Source organism: Coffea arabica, chromosome 8c, assembly GCF_036785885.1.
Source record: "Coffea arabica cultivar ET-39 chromosome 8c, Coffea Arabica ET-39 HiFi, whole genome shotgun sequence".
Taxonomy (NCBI): domain Eukaryota; kingdom Viridiplantae; phylum Streptophyta; class Magnoliopsida; order Gentianales; family Rubiaceae; genus Coffea; species Coffea arabica.
In genome coordinates, this window is record NC_092325.1 from 26,595,435 (window position 1) to 26,616,777 (window position 21,343).

At 36.3% G+C, this 21,343-nt stretch overlaps 1 protein-coding gene and 1 long non-coding RNA gene across 2 annotated transcripts; one reads left to right on the forward strand and one right to left on the reverse strand.

The window, feature by feature from the left end:
- The first annotated feature begins 206 nt into the window (after positions 1 to 206).
- On the forward strand, positions 207 to 10,717 carry LOC113705333 (uncharacterized). Its single transcript, XR_011820365.1, has 5 exons — positions 207 to 441; positions 2,409 to 2,488; positions 3,850 to 7,141; positions 9,109 to 9,188; positions 10,534 to 10,717. It is a non-coding gene; the product is annotated as an uncharacterized lncRNA (long non-coding RNA).
- A 3,171-nt stretch (positions 10,718 to 13,888) lies between these two features.
- Positions 13,889 to 18,016, reverse strand: LOC113706499 (probable xyloglucan glycosyltransferase 5). The gene is made up of 5 exons (XM_027228412.2): positions 16,917 to 18,016; positions 16,128 to 16,436; positions 15,755 to 16,045; positions 15,099 to 15,212; positions 13,889 to 15,005 (listed from the first exon to the last, which is right to left on the reverse strand). The coding sequence occupies exons 1-5, from the start codon at positions 17,637 to 17,639 to the stop codon at positions 14,361 to 14,363; spliced, it is 2,082 nt and encodes a 693-aa protein (XP_027084213.1). The 5' UTR covers positions 17,640 to 18,016; the 3' UTR covers positions 13,889 to 14,360.
- Between the last annotated feature and the right edge of the window lie 3,327 nt (positions 18,017 to 21,343).

Genomic DNA, 21,343 nt, shown 5'->3' on the forward strand with positions numbered 1-21,343 from the left:
GATTTAAATTGAGGAACGTTAGACCCTTATTTTGGGACAATTGAGAGTGAATAATATTTATATGAATATAAGGGCATTAGAGGTTTAGTGCACTAGTGAAACAAACGCGAGAGGAAACGAGCACGAAACGCGCGCGTTCGCGCGCTATTGAAAGGTTGACTTTTGGAACCAATTTTGGCCACAAATATCAAAGCTTCCTACGGAAGCTTATCATCAGCCACCATTCTTCTTTTCCTTCTCAAACCAGCCGTGCAACGCCAAGAGAAGGAGACCAAAATTCCTTCTTCATTCACCTCTCAAACTTGCACCAAATCACTTGAAATTTCTACCACAAACTCACAACAACTTGGAGATTCATCTAGGCAAGGAGAGGAGCTTCATTTCCACGGTTTTCTTGAGGCTCAAAGTGACCAAAAATTTCTGATCTAGTCATCCAAGAAGGTAGCAAATCATCCAACCCATAGATCTTAGTTTTTGTAAGATATATTGCACATATACGGTTATATAATCATGTGGGTAGCTTTGTTTATGGTGCAAAATGAAATGGGTGGGCTCTATGAACTCCCACCTTTGTCTTGGGGACTGATATCATGCTTGATGATGGATTTAATGTTGGTTTAGTGCTCAAAATGGTAGATTAATGGTGTATAACTAGTAGAAACTTCAAGGAGTGCATGGAGTAAAAAGTGACCGTTTTACCCCTGCCTTGTCCGATCATTTTTGTGCAAAATTTTGAGGTTCTAATGACTTGATTATGTTGTTTACATGTTATTGTGAGTGTGTACAAAATTTCATCAAAAAATAATATGATTTGGTTGGTCAAATGAGTTGATTTCCAAAGTCAGCAAAATTGGAAAATGAATCCCGTATTGGCCAGGCAGTCATTTTGTATCGACCATAACTCTTTGCTCCGATGTCGAAATCAAGTGCTGTTTGCGGCACTGAAAACTAGACATTCCCAGATTTCCATTGGTACCAATATTACATTCTGGTTCCACTTGAGTGAGCCACACCATTCGATTGAAAATTACTGTCCTGTTTCGTTGCTCTCCAGGAGACAGGACAGAAATTGCTTCTTGATGCTCAAAAACGAGTTGTTTGTGAATGGAATTTGAAAATGGTTTCTTCTGAGAAAATTTAGCTTTATGAGAGAGCTTTCCAACTCCATTAACCACGGCCAATTCCAAGTTGAATTGAGTGAGTTGTGGCCAATGTTTGAAACTGCTACAGTGATAGAATTTTCCACTTGGACAGATTTGTAACTAACAATGATTTGGGACTTGTTTTCTGAAGTTTCTTGGTATAAATCACCTATCAAATGTACCTTAGACATTATCTACTGAAATGAACCGTGTTTGAGGTGTTTTATTGGCCAAGCGTTTTGAAAATGGAAAAACGGAAGTCCAAGGCAGATTTGCCGAGGAACTTCTTGGGACTTTAGTGATTTCGTTAACCAACTTTACGAATGAATTTTCCTACGAAATTTGGTAGAGAAATAGCCCTTATATGGTAGGATAATACTGCCAAATTTGGTGCCATTCCGAGTCCATTTCGATGTTCAATCAAAGTCCCAAAGTTGTGAATTAAACCTGGAATTTACGTAACAGTTTCACATTTTCACTAACTTTGAATTACCATATCTTCGTGCTCGAAACTCCGTTTCTCATTCCGCTTGTTTTGTTATACTCTTGGATTGCAACACTAATTGATTTCCAAATTTCAAAGGTTAGTTCAAAACAAATGAATTTTGCCGAATTTCCAAAGTTGGCCAAAAACCAACTTAAATTTGTCTTGGTAATGCAAGTTACCAACTTTGAGCTACTATATCTTGGCGCTCAAAACTTCGATTCTTGTTCCATTTGTTTCATTTTAAACTTTGATTGTAGCTCTAATTGAGTTCTAAATTTCGGAGGCTAGTTCGTATTGTGTGAATTTTACCGGATTTTCGAAGTTGGTCAAAAACCAACCCCGAAACTGTCTTAATGGTCCAAAGCAGCAACCTTGAGTCAATTTTTGAACACCTTCCGTTTGGAATCATGGAAAAGTATCTTCTAGGAACTTTTAGTGCTTTTGAAGAAGTTTCCAACGGTATCAAGCTTTCCAATTTTGGACCTACATAGTGCAAGATACGATTTTTCTAAAATTGACACCCAAAGCTGAAATTTGTCAATTTCTTAGAAAATGAGATTTTGGAAACTTGCCTTCTTTTCTCGATACCGATTGAACATTTTGAACTCGATTTCATGGAAAATGTTAGTCTCTCTCTTTAGACTTTAAAACTTTACTCTTGAGCCTTGATTATTAATAATTAAGGCCCAATTCATGAATTCTCCTTAGATTGTACAACCTTCTTTGATAATTAGGGGTTCTAAGTGATTGTGTATAATAGTTAATGGTTATTTGTTCAGGCGCTCAAGGGGACCTTCAAGAGGAACTCGAAGTGGACGCCTAGACACTTGTTTGAGTATTTACTCTCTTGTTGCAATAGGTGAGTGTTCCATATAGGAATACGTAATTTAATAAGTCTAGGACATGCTTATTCATGATTATTAAGTACTAAGTACTATGTGTTAAGTATTTACAATACTCATGCCTATATAAATAATGTATACTTGCAGTGCATATCGACATGAATTGGTTAAATGATTAACCATATCAAATGAACATATGAACTCGATACATGCCTAGCTTGCTAGATTGCTTGCCTAGCTTACTTGGTTAAAGTGTTTTCGTGACTTGATATGTGATAATTGGAAAAATGATTTCTGATCCATCGAAGTGAGCAGTGTGTATTTTATCACACTAGCCTTTCGAGGGGTGACTTATGTGAAATGTTTTCGTGAATACCTCAGGTGTTGTGACGTCGTTAGATGAATCCCTCGACTAGTTGCTTGCGCTTGCCTAGTGTTGGACATAAAGTCGTTGGAGTGAATCTCCTCGACTCTCACATGATAAAAATAGGATAACGGCCAATGATGGCCCATTAATATGGCAAATGCAGGTCAATTAACCGTTAACCGTTAACCGTTTACCAACCCACATGACTACCTGATTATTTGACTATTTGCTCACATGATTTCAATCCACATGATTATTTGATATCCGTGAATTACATGCTTCTATGAAATCAACTTGTATTGCTTACGTGCTTACGTGCTAAGTATCCACTTGATTACTTGATTATCATGAATCACATGTTATATGAAGCTGTCCACCATTGTTAGGCGAGTGTGTACTTTACCTCACTCGACCTACTCAAATGATGAATTTTACCTTTGATCGAATTACTTGGTTACCTGTGCATGTTGTAAGATCTAAGCTGAACTTGGACCCTGCCCTTGGTTACCGACCTACTCGAGCCAGGACTAGGCTCGGTTGGGTAGGTTGTAACCCTGGGCCACCGTTTCGGTATACTCGAATATTACCACTGGAGGGATAAGGTGATGGCCAGTCAAACCGAGGGGATCCGGAAGTCATAAGGTGCAGATGACCGACAGAGTTCCACTGGAACACCGTATCCTATCGTATATGTTTACCTTGTATCATGATAATTGTTTCATGCTAAAATGTCAACATGAAATCCTGAGTTATGCCTGTGATATGCTCCATACCTGTTACCTGACCAATGTACTCATACCATGATACCTATCTCTTGATAAATGTCTCATACCATGATAAATGTCTCAAATTACTCGTACAATGATTATCACCTCATGATAACATGCCATTGTGCAACCTTGAACCATGCATATGATATACCCAACTTGCTTGATTTATTTGAACTGTTAGAGTGTTTTGGAACCTCACTGGGCTGTGTAGCTCATCCCACGTTGTGGTTTTCTTTTACAGAGTTCGAGACCAAGGGTGCTCGTGAGTAGTATTAGATTGTTTTCTTTTGGAGACTTTAAGTTATATTATAACGGATGGCTATTGTACCCTTTTCCGTTGGGTTGTATTTAAGCTTGAAAGTTGCATAATTGTAAGTGTGAGATATTTGAAGTATTTTAATTATGTATTGAGGTTACTTAAAGTATTTCGAGCTTTTGAATGATGGATTGTGGTGAGTCCTGGCTAGAGTTGGGCAGACGTCCCGTGGATACCCTTTGGTTCGCCTTAGGGAGAAGTGGGGGCGTCACAGTTGGTATCAGAGCTTAGGTTTCAAATCTTTGTAGTGTATCCTAGGCTTAAATGTTTAGGATGCCGGACTGTGGGACTAGTCTGAAAGTTAAATGATTGCTTGTAGCGATGAAATTTAGAGTCACTTCACGTGGTCTCTACAAAGGAGCAAGATAGGGCCAAGTGGTGTTATGGTCCTTCCTATGTGATTGAGTAAAGACTTAAGTGTCTTTCTAGAAATATAAGCTGTGAATCATGAATGTTATAGGTTGTAAAACCTTTATCTTGATAATTGGAGGGAATTTAATATGTATGTTGGGTAGGAATCTCGAATGTGATGATTTACTCTTGGGACCGGCCGGCTCGAGTTGTGAATTACCTTATTTTGGATTCTTGTACCTGAATACTTGAGGATGGAAAGCAACCCTAAGGGCTTGACATCTCCATTTATGGGGAATAGGAATGAATTGATATTTAATGAGAATGGTTACAGGGAACCACTAATTGTTTGGTTGGGTGGCATAATGATTAAGAACGGGAGATGAAAAATATCGTAACCCAAAAGATCCTTGTGTTTGGATTGAAATCGAGCATGTTAGGGAACGAGAATCGTCTAGTTCCAATTAATCTAGTGAATCTCTACTTGTGATCTTTCATAGTGAGACGATGGGGGTAGAACTTAAGAGTTGCGCCTTGGAGATGAATGTACTTGTGATAATCACTTGTTTATTTTTGTTATTGACTTTGACTTGGCATGAACTTTACTTGGCCATAACTTGTTTTATGATTTAATGAACTCTAATTTGTGTTTACTTGCATAGTGATAATGATATTTATATATGTGATTTCTTTTCCTTTAAAGGTTGTTATTGGCATATATGTGTAGTTCAACTATGGCTTAGTGTGAGATTTATACATATGTGTATAGATTAGTTGTGAATATGAAAACTAGAGGACAACGAAAGGGACGTCAACCTAGACAACCCCGAAATGAAAGAGTAGCTAATGGATCCGATATTGATCAAAACGTTGAGCCAAGTGTTGGGAGAGGAAATGATCAAATGGGACAAGTTTTAACTCGCATGACGGATATCCTAGAACTCTTAGTAGCTCAACAAGGTCAAGGTGTTGGACAAGGAAACCAACGTGGAAACCAAGAGATAGGGGAGGATCGAGTTTTAGAGCGGTTTCAAAAATTTTCCCCGCCCAAGTTTGCTGGAGGACCTGATCCAGAGGTGGCTGAGAATTGGTTAGAAAATATAAGAAATATATTCGATGCCTTGGATTACACCGAGGAGAGACAAGTCACCTTTGCTATATTTCAACTTGAAGGAGCAGCCCGAGCATGGTGGAATGTTATAAGAAACAAGTGGGAAAGGGATCAAACCCTAAGGACTTGGACAAACTTTGTGCGTGAATTTAATGAGAAATTTCTTCCTCCACTTGTCCAAGAAAAGAGAGAAGATGATTTTATAAAGCTTCGTCAAGGAACTTTGAGCGTAGCTGAGTATGAAACACGCTTTACGAAGTTATCTACATATGCCCCAGAATTGGTGGCTACTGAACGGAAGAGAATAAGACGGTTCATCCAAGGATTAAATTTAGAGATCCAAGATGCCCTTGCCGCAGCACAGGTTGAAACATTTAGTGACGCTCTCGAAAAAGTGCAAAGGGTAGAAAGCACAAAATCTCAACTGAGAGCTTTTCAAACAAGGAAAAGAGATGCATCTGATAGTACACTAGGAGGAAATGGACCACCACCCAAAGTTAGAAAATGAGTGGATGGAGTAGGACTATCACTTCCTGCACCACTCATGATAAAGGAACCAAAAGGGACTACGTCCCAAAGAGCTCCAGTAGGACAAATGCAGTCAAAGAGGACCTCATCAGCAAGTCAGGTCACAGTGTCTCGTCCAACCTGTGGATATTGTGGAAGGGCGAATCATATTGAAGAAAACTGTTGGCTAAAGGGACAAAAGTGTATGGGGTGTGGAAGTACCAACCATAAAGTTCATGACTGTCCAAGGAGGTATCCACGAGAAACTACTGCTCAACAAGGAAATGGAACTGTCTCTCGACAAGTCAATGGAAGGAGAAACCGACCAGTGGCATCTGAAAGAACGCATGACATGAACACACCACACGGTTCAGAGTTGTCTGAGATTACAGAAGGTATGAATTTCGAGGACGAAATTCTTTTAAAGAGGGGAGGTTGTGAGGATTCGCAAAATTTACTTATTTAATCTCCTATTTCTCGCTTATTTAATTATTTATTTGGCCTTTTACTCTGAATATTATTTTCTAATCTCTTGAGACCTAATTACATGAAAATATAGTTTCATTATATTTTTAAAATGACTTGTTTCAAAAATTAATTTCCGGAAGCTCGTTTAGTGAAAATAGTGAACACATCTTTGGAAATCTTGACCGATTTAGAGTACAATAAGTTTGGAATATTGGAGACATGTACAATGGACCTAAATTAGGTATCTTAATGTTTAAATACTCAAGTGATAGTTATTAGTACTATCGTTATAAGAATTTCTCGGAAGTTTCGCGTTATTGCGCTTAAATTGGAGATACGCGTTTTCACACGTGCGATTTAAATTGAGGAACGTTAGACCCTTATTTTGGGACAATTGAGAGTGAATAATATTTATATGAATATAAGGGCATTAGAGGTTTAGTGCACTAGTGAAACAAGCGCGAGAGGAAACGAGCACGCGCGCTATTGAAAGGTTGACTTTTGGAACCAATTTTGGCCACAAATATCAAAGCTTCCTACGGAAGCTTATCATCAGCCACCATTCTTCTTTTCCTTCTCAAACCAGCCATGCAACACCAAGAGAAGGAGACCAAAATTCCTTCTTCATTCACCTCTCAAACTTGCACCAAATCATTTGAAATTTCTACCACAAACTCACAACAACTTGGAGATTCATCTAGGCAAGGAGAGGAGCTTCATTTCCACGATTTTCTTGAGGCTCAAAGTGACCAAAAATTTCTGATCTAGTCATCCAAGAAGGTAGCAAATCATCCAACCCATAGATCTTAGTTTTTGTAAGATATATTGCACATATACGGTTATATAATCATGTGGGTAGCTTTGTTTATGGTGCAAAATGAAATGGGTGGGCTCTATGAACTCCCACCTTTGTCTTGGGGACTGATATCATGCTTGATGATGGATTTAATGTTGGTTTAGTGCTCAAAATGGTAGATTAATGGTGTATAACTAGTAGAAACTTCAAGGAGTGCATGGAGTAAAAAGTGACCGTTTTACCCCTGCCTTGTCCGACCATTTTTGTGCAAAATTTTGAGGTTCTAATGACTTGATTATGTTGTTTACATGTTATTGTGAGTGTGTACAAAATTTCATCGAAAAATAATATGATTTGGTTGGTCAAATGAGTTGATTTCCAAAGTCAGGAAAATTGGAAAATGAATCCCGTATTGGCCAGGCAGTCATTTTGTATCGACCATAACTCTTTCCTCCGATGTCGAAATCAAGTGCCGTTTGCGGCACTGGAAACTAGACATTCCCAGATTTCCATTGGTACCAATATTACATTCTGGTTCCACTTGAGTGAGCCACACCATTCGATTGAAAATCACTGTCCTGTTTCGTTGCTCTCCAGGAGACAGGACAGAAATTGCTTCTAGATGCTAAAAAACAAGCTGTTTGTGAATGGAATTTGAAAATGGTTTCTTCTGAGAAAATTTAGCTTTATAAGAGAACTTTCCAACTCCATTAACCACGCCCAATTCCAAGTTGAATTGAGTGAGTTGTGGCCAATGTTTGAAACTGCTACAGTGATAGAATTTTCCACTTGGACAGATTTGTAACTAACAATGATTTGGGACTTGTTTTCTGAAGTTTCTTGGTATAAATCACCTATCAAATGTACCTTAGACATTATCTACTGAAATGAACCGTGTTTGAGGTGTTTCATTGGCCAAGCGTTTTGAAAATGGAAAAACGGAAGTCCAAGGCAGATTTGCCGAGGAACTTCTTGGGACTTTAGTGATTTCGTTAACCAACTTTACGAATGAATTTTCCTACGAAATTTGGTAGAGAAATAGCCCTTATATGGTAGGATAATACTGCCAAATTTGGTGCCATTCCGAGTCCATTTCGATGTTCAATCAAAGTCCCAAAGTTGTGAATTAAACCTGGAATTTACGTAACAGTTTCACATTTTCACTAACTTTGAATTACCATATCTTCGTGCTCGAAACTCCGTTTCTCATTCCGCTTGTTTTGTTATACTCTTGGATTGCAACACTATTTGATTTCCAAATTTCAAAGGTTAGTTCAAAACAAATGAATTTTTTCGAATTTCCAAAGTTGGCCAAAAACCAACTTAAATTTGTCTTGGTAATGCAAGTTACCAACTTTGAGCTACTATATCTTGGCGCTCAAAACTTCGATTCTTGTTCCATTTGTTTCATTTTAAACTTTGATTGTAGCTCTAATTGAGTTCTAAATTTCGGAGGCTAGTTCGTATTGTGTGAATTTTACCGGATTTTCGAAGTTGGTCAAAAACCAACCCCGAAACTGTCTTAATGGTCCAAAGCAGAAACCTTGAGTCAATTTTTGAATACCTTCCGTTTGGAATCATGGAAAAGTATCTTCTAGGAACTTTTAGTGCTTTTGAAGAAGTTTCCAACGATATCAAGCTTTCCAATTTTGGACCTACATAGTGCAAGATACGATTTTTCTAAAATTGACACCCAAAGCTGAAATTTGTCAATTTCTTAGAAAATGAGATTTTGGAAACTTGCCTTCTTTTCTCGATACCGATTGAACATTTTGAACTCGATTTCATGGAAAATGTTAGTCTCTCTCTTTAGACTTTAAAACTTTACTCTTGAGCCTTGATTATTAATAATTAAGGTCCAATTCAGGAATTCTCCTTAGATTGTACAACCTTCTTTGATAAGTAGGGGTTCTTAGTGATAGTGTATAATAGTTAATGGTTATTTGTTCAGGCGCTCAAGGGGACCTTCAAGAGGAACTCGAAGTGGACGCCTAGACACTTGTTTGAGTATTTACTCTCTTGTTGCAATAGGTGAGTGTTCCATATAGGAATACGTAATTTAATAAGTCCAGGACATGCTTATTCATGATTATTAAGTGCTAAGTACTATGTGTTAAGTATTTACAATACTCATGCCTATAATGATGTATACTTGCAGTGCATATCGACATGAATTGGTTAAATGATTAACCATATCAAATGAACATATGAACTCGATACATGCCTAGCTTGCTAGATTGCTTGCCTAGCTTACTTGGTTAAAGTGTTTTCGTGACTTGATATGTGATAATTGGAAAAATGATTTCTGATCCATTGAAGTGAGCAGTGTGTATTTTATCACACTAGCCTTTCGAGGGGTGACTTATGTGAAATGTTTTCGTGAATACCTCAGGTGTTGTGACGTCGTTGGGTGAATCCCTCGACTAGTTGCTTGCGCTTGCCTAGTGTTGGACATAAAGTCGTTGGAGTGAATCTCCTCGACTCTCACATGATAAAAATGGAATAACGGCCAATGATGGCCTATTAATATGGCAAATGCAGGTCAATTAACCGTGAACCGTTAACCGTTAACCGTTAACCGTTTACCAACCCACATGACTACCTGATTACTTGACTATTTGCTCACATGATTTCAATCCACATGATTATTTGATATCCGTGAATTACATGCTTCTATGAAATCAACTTGTATTGCTTACGTGCTAAGTATCCACTTGATTACTTGATTATCATGAATCACATGTTATATGAAGCTGTCCACCATTGTTAGGCGAGTGTGTACTTTACCTCACTCGACCTACTCAAATGATGAATTTTACCTTTGGTCGAATTACTTGGTTACCTGTGCATGTTGTAAGCTCTAAGCTGAACTTGGGCCCTGCCCTTGGTTACTGACCTACTCGAGCCAGGACTGGGCTCGGTCGGGTAGGTTGGAACGCTGGGCCACCGTTTCGGTATACTCGAATATTACCACTGGAGGGATAAGGTGATGGCCAATCAAACCGAGGGGATCCGGAAGTCATAAGGTGCAGATGACCGACAGAGTTCCACTGGAACACCGTATCCTACCGTATATGTTTACCTTGTATCATGATAATTGTTTCATACTAAAATGCCAACATGAAATCCTGAGCTATGCCTGTGATATGCTCCATACCTGTTACATGACCAATGTACTCATACCATGATACCTGTCTCATGATAAATGTCTCAAATTACTCGTACAATGATTATCACCTCATGATAACATGCCATTGTGCAACCTTGAACCATGCATATGATATACCCAACTTGCTTGATTTATTTGAACTGTTAGAGTGTGTTGGAATCTCACTGGGTTGTGTAGCTCATCCCACGTTGTGGTTTTCTTTTACAGGGTTCGAGACCAAGGGTGCTCGTGAGTAGTACTAGATTGTTTTCTTTTGGAGACTTTAAGTTATATTATAACGGATGGCTATTGTACCCTTTTCCGTTGGGTTGTATTTAAGATTGAAAGCTGCATAATTGTAAGTGTGAGATATTTGAAGTACTTTAATTATGTATTGAGGTTACTTAAAGTATTTCGAGCTTTTGAATGATGGATTGTGGTGAGTCCTGGCGAGAGTTGGGCAGGCGTCCCGCGGATACCCTTTGGTTCGCCTTAGGGAGAAGTGGGGGCATCACAAGCAAAACATTATTGGTTGTCATGATCTACTTCTAAGCTGTTTAAACTTAATTTTTAGGAGACCAACTTTTGATACCAATTATAAGGTCCAAGCAACCTAAAAGGGAGGTGAATTAGGTTGTTCACAAACCAAGTAAGTAATTGCAAATATTCATCCAATAAAAATATTTCAAATGAAACTCACAAAGATATAACAAATGATTCAATTAATTTAGTGAAATTAAATAAAGATTGTACAGTTAAATAGTAAAAAGAAGAGGTAAAAGATAAAAATGCAAACCAATAAATTTCCAAGTTTCGCCAAACTTGAAGTTAAATCAACCAAGTAGTTTTTTCAATTGAGGGTGATACTAACTAACTTGTACAAGTGAAAGTTCTCTCCTTTCTCACCCTAAAGGCCTTTAGTTGATCCAAGGAGTTTTACAACTCTTCTAGTTAACCATCAATTAGTTACAATTGAAAGTTCACCCAACCAATTAAGAGCTACTTTACAAGTGAGGATCACCTTCACAAAGGTTTCATTTCTCCTTTTTGAGAAATCTCACAAACCCAAGTTTTCCCATAGTTATACAATAATCAAAGTATATTTCTACCTAAATATCACTCTTGAAAACTTGTATTTTATATAGACAAATGTCATTACAAGTTCTCGCCATTACTCCTTATGTAGCTGGTGAAAATTGGTATTAAAATGAGATCCAACAGTCAAGCACTAAATGCTGAAAAAACTAACCGTAAGACCAGTTGGATGTCTAATCAGTCGAACGGCTGATCCTTTAATGTTGTATTGGATAGCTTTGCATCAAACAAAAATAGAATGTTCAAGTTCCATCTTCATTTGCGCCAGGCGGGCGATAGGGGAAATGAGTGTATGATGGATGTGGCTAATATTCTGCTCTGTCTTTCAGATGTTTGATACTGTGCTGTGCGTCCGATCCTTCTGTCCAACAGACAACATTACTTTTCAATCTTTCTTTATTTGTTTTTCTCCTTTTTTCATTTGGCAATGTACCTGTTTTTGAAGTAAAAATATTAGTTCAAATCATCATTTTGTTTATTATTCATCAAAACATAGCACGTAAAAACATTAGTTCAAATCATCATTTTATTTATTAGTTCAAATCACATAAAAATATTTTGTTTATTATTCATCACAACATAGGTAAGTGTCAAAACCAAGTTTACCATAAACTTAGAGAAAGGTTGCTGAAATTATCCCTACGAACAATTATAGGTTATTTTAACAAGCACCTAATGACTAATTAAATGCATAGACTCACAAATATATTCTCTATTGCATTTAAAAATTTTCCCAATTTATCCCTATTTCGAAACCTTTTTTTTTTTTAAGGAGTGTATATTGAACATTCATAAGACAAATCCAATAATAATTTTTGTAGTAGAGCATGCTACATTTACAACATGGGGATGGGAAACAATTGGGTCCCAAAAGATAAAATATTTGTAGGATAAATATAGGTGGAAAGAACATCACACTTAAATTGATCATTGAAGATGACTATTTAATGTATAAAACCTAATTAAGGGTGAGAATGTAAGAATAACTGACCTTAGATTCGCATCTAATAATTGTAGGTTGTACTCTTACATTATATTAGTATTAATGCCACACTTTTTGCACTAATGACGTTAGTACTAGGCGTAGTAAATTAGTGATTATTGTGCTTTATTTTTTTAATAAAAAAGAACATAAAAATATAGGATTAACTTTTTATACACTAATATGTAGTGATTTTTTTTTACACTAACAGTTATGGATGTATGTTATATGTGCATAATTTGAATTTTAAATTTGAATTTATGCTATGTGGCAATAATCTAAACCCGCTAGTGTTAAACAATGTACACTAACAGTTATAAAAACCTTATTAAAAAATATAACCCCAAATCAACATAAGTTACGTGGATCCTGTAGATTTGCATCATAGGCCTGAAAGTTACACTTTCTTTCCGTTAATTGTTTCTACAATTTTTGCTTACCAAACTGTTGCATTAGAGTACTGTAGGATGTGATTTCACCATAAAACAACAGCTCAAACAGTACAGGTAAAGCCCCTCAAAAAAAGAAGAGTTAATAAGCTTTGCACACGTAACAAAGTTGCAAGTAGATTTTAGAAAGCTATGTGAACACCTAAAGTGGGATATATTTATGCCTATAATCTTTACGAATCAATCCAAGAGAATAAATATATTATTTGGAGATTGAGAATTATCCATAACTTAGAAATTCACGTTAACTTTGTTATTTTGTAGAGAACAAATCTTGCATTAAGGGTGCATTTGATAAAATTGAAATAAAAAAATCTGAAATTTGAAATATGAATTCATTAAATTGTTGAATTGTAAATATTGATGTCCTAATATTTGAATGCATCTTACATTAAGAGATAAGTGTATAACTTATCATCAGATCTACTTAATTAATTAAGATGTTCTATTTTTTATTATCAAACACGTCTAAATATGTTAAAATTTGAATCTATTAAGTGTAAATGATGAATTGAATTATCAAATAAGATCTAAATAATGTTCAAATTTGTACAAATGACAAAACGTGGCTGCTGGAGGAATATCTAAAACAATTACTTCAGTGCAAGATGCCAAGGAATTCTTCTAGTTAGCTTGTCAAATCAGAGGGTCTACTTCTCACCATGACAAAAGATTCAATTTAAGTGGACCTAGACATATAGTCAATGCAAGAAAACATGAAGTTGTCTCAATGTGTGATGTAACTCTCACATGCCAGAGATAGGGGGAAAAAACATAAAATCTGTAATGGCCAGAGAAAGATTTGTGGTCCCATATTTGATATGTTCCTTTGGTTAGTGGGAGTTAAAGAAAATGAAAACCTCCTCAGCTAGCTAACCGAAAACTGCAAATCAAGATTCATCGTCTTGTTTCCCCTTTTTTCGCCTGCCGACACAAATTTTACTCTTGCTTTCATCTCAAGAACAATAAAGTACATATCACCCGGACACAGAAAATGTTTGTGTGAAAGTAAAATGCTAGAGAGTGTGGAATTGTAAAGCAGTGTGACATAGGTAACTTGTTTCAACCAATCAGATATTCTTATGCATTGTTGATACATTCACAAAAACAATTCTACACACAGTGGAAGCTATAATATTTGCTGCCAACAATAAATGGCACGAGTAAAATACAGAGACTCGGCTCCTACCTATATTGAGACTATCTATGGAAAGCTACGAGATCATTCAGCATCCTAATTGACAAAAAAAAGGTTGGAAAAATAAGAAGAAGAATGTAAAAGAATTACAGATTGGCATAGAACAGAAATGGCCAACTGGAGTTCTCTGACCATAACCATAAGGGCAGATATAAGCAAGACCAATCCTTGTTAATTCCTCTTCAGCCATTGCAGCAATGAGAAAAGACTGAAATCTTACTTGAATGCGTGGAACATGTGTAAATCTGAGAAAGAAAGCATGCTAGCTGCATGTTGAAATCAGCATGTGTGCTTCTTTTTCATTTTTCCCATATTATGGAATGCTACAATATCAGCTCATTTGCTCCCCAATCAGGTCGAGACCAACAAGAAGAAATGTGACTCCTTGGAAAAGCAGAAAGTAGAAATGAACTCCATGAGCTGATAAAAGGCTTCTCACTGAAGCTGTTAACAGTAGGAAAGCAAGAGCTAGCTCCTTCCGATATATTTTATTCATTTTCTTAATCGGTGCAGGAATTGGCTTTTCCTGTTCCTTCAACTGGTTCATCTCTGAAAGTTCACTGTCAGAAGATCCCCTCATCATCTGTGAGTTGTATAGTGCTTTCATATCACTCTCAGCAGCAGCCAACAAGTCAGATTCTGAAGACCTGCCAGCCTTTTTCGTGACGACCCACTCATATGAGCTACTGAATTGGAATAGTCCAGACACCATTGCATTAAATTTAGTTACTGACATTGTGTTCTCAAAGAGGAGGTAGGGAGCAACAAAAGGGATTGACTGAGGTGCAGGAAGAATGTTGAGCAATGTCATAAGAACAGGCACGTAGCAAACAACCCACATAGGGAGTTCAGCCTCTGGGATAAACATGGTTAAAGGAAGAATGATGCAAAACAATGTGAAAGAATAGAAGGGAAGAATAAGTTTCCTTAACAGAAAGAACAGAAGTATCAAATTTGCCTTCTTCCATGTTGGAATCTGCAGTAAGTTGAGAGATTAAGATATCATCAAGGAGGACCTCACTATAAATATGAAAATTATCCACCTATTGGAGTAATTAATAGTTAATACCTTAGAAGTTATGATGGTGGGAAGGCACAGTCGAAAAAGTTGCATGGGACCAGAATGCCACCTATGTTGCTGCTTCCTGTAAGCTTCAAATGACTCAGGAACTTCACATAGGACCTGATCCAATTTCAGCAGAAAGCATATAAAGTAAATAGGTCAATACATTTGTTATAACTAGTTAGCAGGTGAAGGCAAAAACAACTTACAAGCTATTTATTGCCCATATGAAAACATGCAAGCCAAAAATAATTAGAAATGAGAAGCTTATTACACTTCTTTAGCAGAATGCTGCTTAGAAGCTATATAAATGTTTCAGCAAGCATCAAATCTCTTGTGCAATCAAATTTGCATTTAGCTGAACATTATTGCAGGTTTTCTATAGTTAGTTTGTAAAATGAAGACCAATTTTTTTCTAATGACCTAGAAATGATAGAAGAAACACGAACTTTCCTACGGAGTCTGACTAGATCGTGGACTCTATTGGGAAGTGAAGATACGCTCAGACAAATTGAGTTTCCTACTTGTTATCTCTTCAGGGAATCCTAGCTAATCTACTTAAATATCCTGTGTTATATTCTCAAGCCTGGAAAGCAAGGATGTTACAAACAGAATGTTTTCCCACTAATTAGAGTAAAATTGACTCAACAGACAAATACTACCTTAACGTCATTTAAAAATATAAATTTCCAACCATGGAGATGAGCACGAACAGCAATGTCCATATCTTCAACAGTCGTTCTTTCAAGCCACCCACCAGATTCTTCCAAGGCCTTAATCCTCCAAACACCAGCTGTCCCATTGAAACCAAAGAAATTCAAGAAAACCCCATTAACCTGCTGTTCCACCTCAAAATGGAAACACAGATTAATGTTCTGTAGGCGAGTCAACAAGTTTTCATCCTTGTTCACAAAAGCCCATCTAGCCTGAACCAATCCTAAATCAGGATTGTCCTGCATTAAAACAAAGATGGTCAGTAAAAAAGTTCAATCTACCAACCACAAACTATGGACAAGTTACATTTAGTGTAGGTACCTTAAAATATGGAACTGTATGCTTTAGGAAATCTGGGGTCGGTTGGAAATCAGCATCAAATATTGCAACAAACTCATAATCCTTAACATAGTCACAGCTCATTGCAGACTTGAGATTTCCAGCTTTATATCCAGTTCTGACCAGTCGATGCCGGTAAATTATGTTGATACCCCGCTGACTCCATTTGCTGACTTCTGATTTGATGAGCTGCTGAATATCTTCATCATCAGAATCATCGAGAATTTGGATGAGCAATTGATCTTTTGGCCAATCGAGTTGACAGACTGCTGAAATAGACAACTCATATACCTGTATGAACCAATACAGCTATTAATAAGACATGGTGCTGGAAATGGATCAATTATAACCTTTTTAACATAGTATTAAATTCACATACTATTGCAGCCTATTGTTGAAAAAGCTCAAAGTACTTCATTCAGTATGCATACTCAAGAACCACTTCAAAGTGTTTCTGAAAAGATATAAGGTGATAACAACCGAGCATATGGAATTGTGACAACGCATCCCAGGAAGACTACAAAGTTTAACATAATTTTCACATTCAAACTATTTACTACAGTTTTTCTTCTTGTTAATTTTGAATGCTGAATTCAAGTCATTAATGATGCAATTCAAAGCCTAGCACAAGGATTGTCATTAGAAGGTTACCAAGTTATCTATGATGGAATTCAAAATCTAGAAATTGCAATTCAATTAGTAGACCATACAGAGCTAACATATAGTTATGACAACGTAAGGCACAAATTAACAAAAGGTGCAGGCGATTACCTCCCTCTCATTACACATTGGCACTTGAACAAGGACCATGGGAAAATTTTTATTTGATCCCTCAAGATCATCTGATTTGAATGGATCCCCATCAATCCTTGGCTTAATCTTCTTCCACTTAATATACAGGCAACCCAGGCAAAGAACTAGTCGATCTAATGACTGAATTAGAAACAGAACAACACAGAATGTAGAAAGGCCTTGAATAGAAGGTGCTATATAATCAACCCGAAACGCCAGCCAAGAAACATAAATCATGTGAAAAAAACCTTGGAAATCAGAAGAATTGGGAATGTACAAATTTGGGTTCTCAAAGTAATGCCAACCTTTCAAGTAAGCAACTACCTCAAAGGTCAGAAACACCAAGGAAGTAGCTAAAAATGCTTTAATTATATTCAACAACAATTTTCCTTTGCCCAGCTTCTCACTCGCAAGACCTACTCCCTGCCTGAAAATCAACCTCCTCTGAATAGTTCCCAGCAGTGCCCAAAGAATAGTTGCAAGCCAAGCAACACCACTAACGGCACGGTTGGCCTTAAGAAGCAATACCCAAGTGACTTGCTTGGCATTTTTCCCACGGCTCTTCTCAACTGGCCTGAATGCAGTATCAGGGCTGTCAATTTCCACAATGGAATAGTTGGGATTCTCCATTTTCACAATCACTGGTGTTCCCTTTTGCGAGTCCTTCCCCGACCAGCTAAAAAAATCCAATATTGGAGCCATTCTCTTACTATTCAAAAAAAAAAAAAGGACAGCTGAAATCCTGCCCACAACTGTATGAACCGAAACACAGTGAACCCCTCACAACACCAGATCTCAAATTTCTCCTGTGCATAAGAATTTGCACAGGCAGCAAATCCTAAAGACTTGAGAACTCAAGAACCCATTTTAGGCCATCCAATTTAAAAAACAATGCAGCAGAAAGAAAAGCCAAAAGAATGGTTTTTGGAAGATTCTTTGCACGCTCTCAAAGGCTACTCTTCAGTTGAGAGATACTAAACAATGGGAAGAACCCTTATAGAGAAAGGTATCTGCCATCTACTTCCAGCAGTAAAACCTTTTTGGTATTTTTCAGTACAACCTTTTAGTCCAAAGACCCATAACAATTCCAACTTTAACATTCCAAGATTTACCACTCAGTAAATGACACTAAAGATTATGCTCTCTTAGTATAGTGTTCTGTTGCTTGGTCTAGAAAACAGTTTCAGGTGTTGACTAAGTTTGACTTTTTTAGTACACAAATGAATGGAAGCAGTTAAATGGATAATAAAAGGATTAAAATAGAAGAATAAAAAAGTATTCACGTGAAAGGATGAAGTTACAGAACAATGCAGATCCTCATCCCCAACTCCAAGTTGATCTTCTTTTATAGTCTCTTCGGGCATCGGCTTTGCAGTCTACATCCACAGCCGTTTCTCAGCCCCTCCCCAACTGTACCCTGTAAAAAGAAGACAAATACTAACACCTCTTACTAGTAGCTTTTTTCCTTTCTTTGTTTTTCTTAATCTTGATCCCTTTTCCTTTTTCTGGTTAGAAGTGAATTCTTAATTGCTTTTTTCTTTTCTATTGGTTAGAATTCTTAATTGCTTGGGTGGATAGAAGTTGTTCTATTGGTCTGTCAACCGTCTGTCTAAGGTCTAAGCTTTTAAGGACAAACTCCATTTTGTATTGCTGAACTTCCATCACTTTTTACTTTATATTCCAATTTTGATTTTGAATACTCTTGAACTCTCAATTTTGGATACTTTATATCTTAAAATTTTAAATTTATCCTAATTAATGACAACTTTAGCAAAAATAATGGCATAGAGGATTCAATAAATTAACAGCAATGCGCTGAAAATGGTCAAAATGTGCCAAGATATTGTAGCAAAAATAAAGTAATATATTGCGATTTATTTGTATTATCTTTTATCTTATTAATTTTACTAATAATATTAGTGCTTGTGATCATATCAATCAATGACAATGTACTAAAAGTGAACAAAAAAAGGTTGCAGGATTGTAATTAGAACAAAATGGTATGTTGTCCTTAATTTTCATCATCCTTTGTCTCATTAATTTTGAGAATGTAATTATTGATTAGATTTAAATAAGACAAACTTGATAGTAAAGGGTCCAAAAAGTCCAAAATTAAGAGTTTAGGGTACAAAGTGTTCAAAGTCAAAATTTAGGATGCAAAATAAAAAAGTGATCTAAGTCTAAGGGTGTAAAGTGAAGTTAGTCCAAGTTTTAATACAGTATGACACATTTGCCACTTCATCAATAACTTATTTAACTTGGATGGAGTTAAGTATCTCGTCACTTTTCAATTGATCAAGGACACAAATTTCTTGTATAAATACTTTAAGTTGTAAAGTGCAGTTAGAGTAATAATATGTGGAGATTTTCTACAATTAAACTCTTGTTAAATCCTTGGATAAAAGTTGGTCTATTAGTCTCTCCAGTAATTAGTAAACAAGGTGTTAATTCAAATTTATTGCACTTCACTAGAAAACTAAGTGGATGGGTCGGACCGGTTCAACAAGTCATATTTAAATAATAGGCATTATTAGGTTAACTTATTTAATTAATAGGTTAAAATGGAAAACATTTAGATTGCATAACATAATTGGGTCAATAAAAAAAAATTAACTATTCGTGAATTAGTGTGACGGGCTAAAATCTAGTTGAAATTTATTGCACTTTGGTGAGACTATGTAACAGTATAGCTATCAACATGGACGGATCAATTGGATTTGACTGGTAATATCTTTCTATATATAAAGCATGAGGAGGGGGTATGGTGATAAAATTTTATGTCATTTTTTTATTTTTCAATTTTATCTCTATAAAAATTAAATATTTATTAAGAATAATTACTTAATTATTAACTTTTATAACTTCCACACCCAATAACTTCTATTTGTTTTTTTTATTTATTTGTCAAAAAATTCATAACTTCTTTTTTTGCCAAAAAAACTTCTATTGATTTTAATAAAGACAACTTAATTTTTTCTTAATTTGCACATTCAGACGAGTGTGCTTTTCCCATAGTTTAGATAATGGGTATAATTGGATTAATTAATGTAATTAATGGGCCAAAATAGGTAAACTTTAGATGGGTATATATGTAATTGAGTCAAATTATTTATAAACCACCTAAAAGTTGACTTTTTTCCCCTCACATCTTGTTTAGCCAAAGTAACCATGTATTTGGATAGAAGATAAGTTGGAAAAAAAAATTTCAGAATAATGCAGCATCTTTTTCATTTTTTTTTGTGGATTTGGTGTATATGAGATTAAATGGTAATTGGGAAAATAAAAAATATTTAAATCACTTGGTTATGAAGCATTAGTTTTTTATTTTGCAAAGAGGAGCTAGCATGTGATAAAACATTTAAAAAGAAATTCAAGTTCGTAAATAAAACTGTGACACCCCCACCTCCTCCTAAGGCGAATCGAAGGGTTCGGCGGACCGCCTGCCCAACTCTCGCCAGGAATCGATCATTTTCTTCAAGTGAAAAGATATAATCTCGAGACTAAGCGAAATAACAATTCCCAAACTTGAAACATATACTTCCATTCATATCCATCTCAAACAGAAATACAATCCCAATTATAACAAAAGTTTTAAATTTCCAATACATCAAACCTTATCCAAGCACTAGCGCGAGTACAATAAAAAAAAATTCAAAAAAACTAGACCAAACTAGTCTGTACAGGACTCACGCCCTCGCTCGCATCCCCTGTAAGGAAAACAAAACTAACGGCATGAGCTAAAAGCCTAGTGAAGTTCCATACACATAATTAAACAATTAAGTCCAAGATATTAATCATGGAATAACAAATAAACCAAAAAACATTTTCAATATAAAAATCAATGGTAACACATTCATTAAAAGGATACATGCTTACGTGGAGACATTCGTTCATTCATTTACAAACCATTTCCTTATTCCTCCAACATTAAAAATTTACATTTGTAAGTGAAAACCCCTCCATTGTTCTTGCCATTCATTCCATTTTCCCCCTACTAGCCAACTCACTGGCCAGTCTCCACCAGACTTCGTGGTCATACTCGAGTATACCAAACTTTTCCCAGGGTCACGAGTCGCCCGACTGAGTCCGCTTCTAACTCGAGTCGACCGGCAACGAAGGGCAAGCGTCCAGTTCGGCCAAAAGGCTTACATTCATGCACAAGTAGCATTTAATCATTCAATCGTTGAAAATTTCACGTTCATTTAGGTCGAGTGCGATAAAGTACACACTCGCCTAACAAAATTCATTTTTAGCAAACCTTGGAAACATAACGTACATCAATCACTTATTAAACCAACAATTCAAATAGTCACAACAATTCACATAGTCATTGGAAACATAACGTATATAGAACACTCACCTATTTAAGCAAAATAACGTCCAAAGTTTCCTTCCAAATAGCACCC

Bases quoted from the DNA above. Each gene is read 5' to 3' on its own strand.
- LOC113706499 (XM_027228412.2), bottom strand. From the start codon at position 17,639: ATGGCTCCAATATTGGATTTTTTTAGCTGGTCGGGGAAGGACTCGCAA. The intron at 16,437-16,916 runs GTAATCGCCTGC...TGGTTCATACAG, and splicing joins CAATGTGTAATGAGAGGGAG to GTATATGAGTTGTCTATTTC. The intron at 15,213-15,754 runs GTAGTATTTGTC...AAATTGGATCAG, and splicing joins TATTTTTAAATGACGTTAAG to GTCCTATGTGAAGTTCCTGA.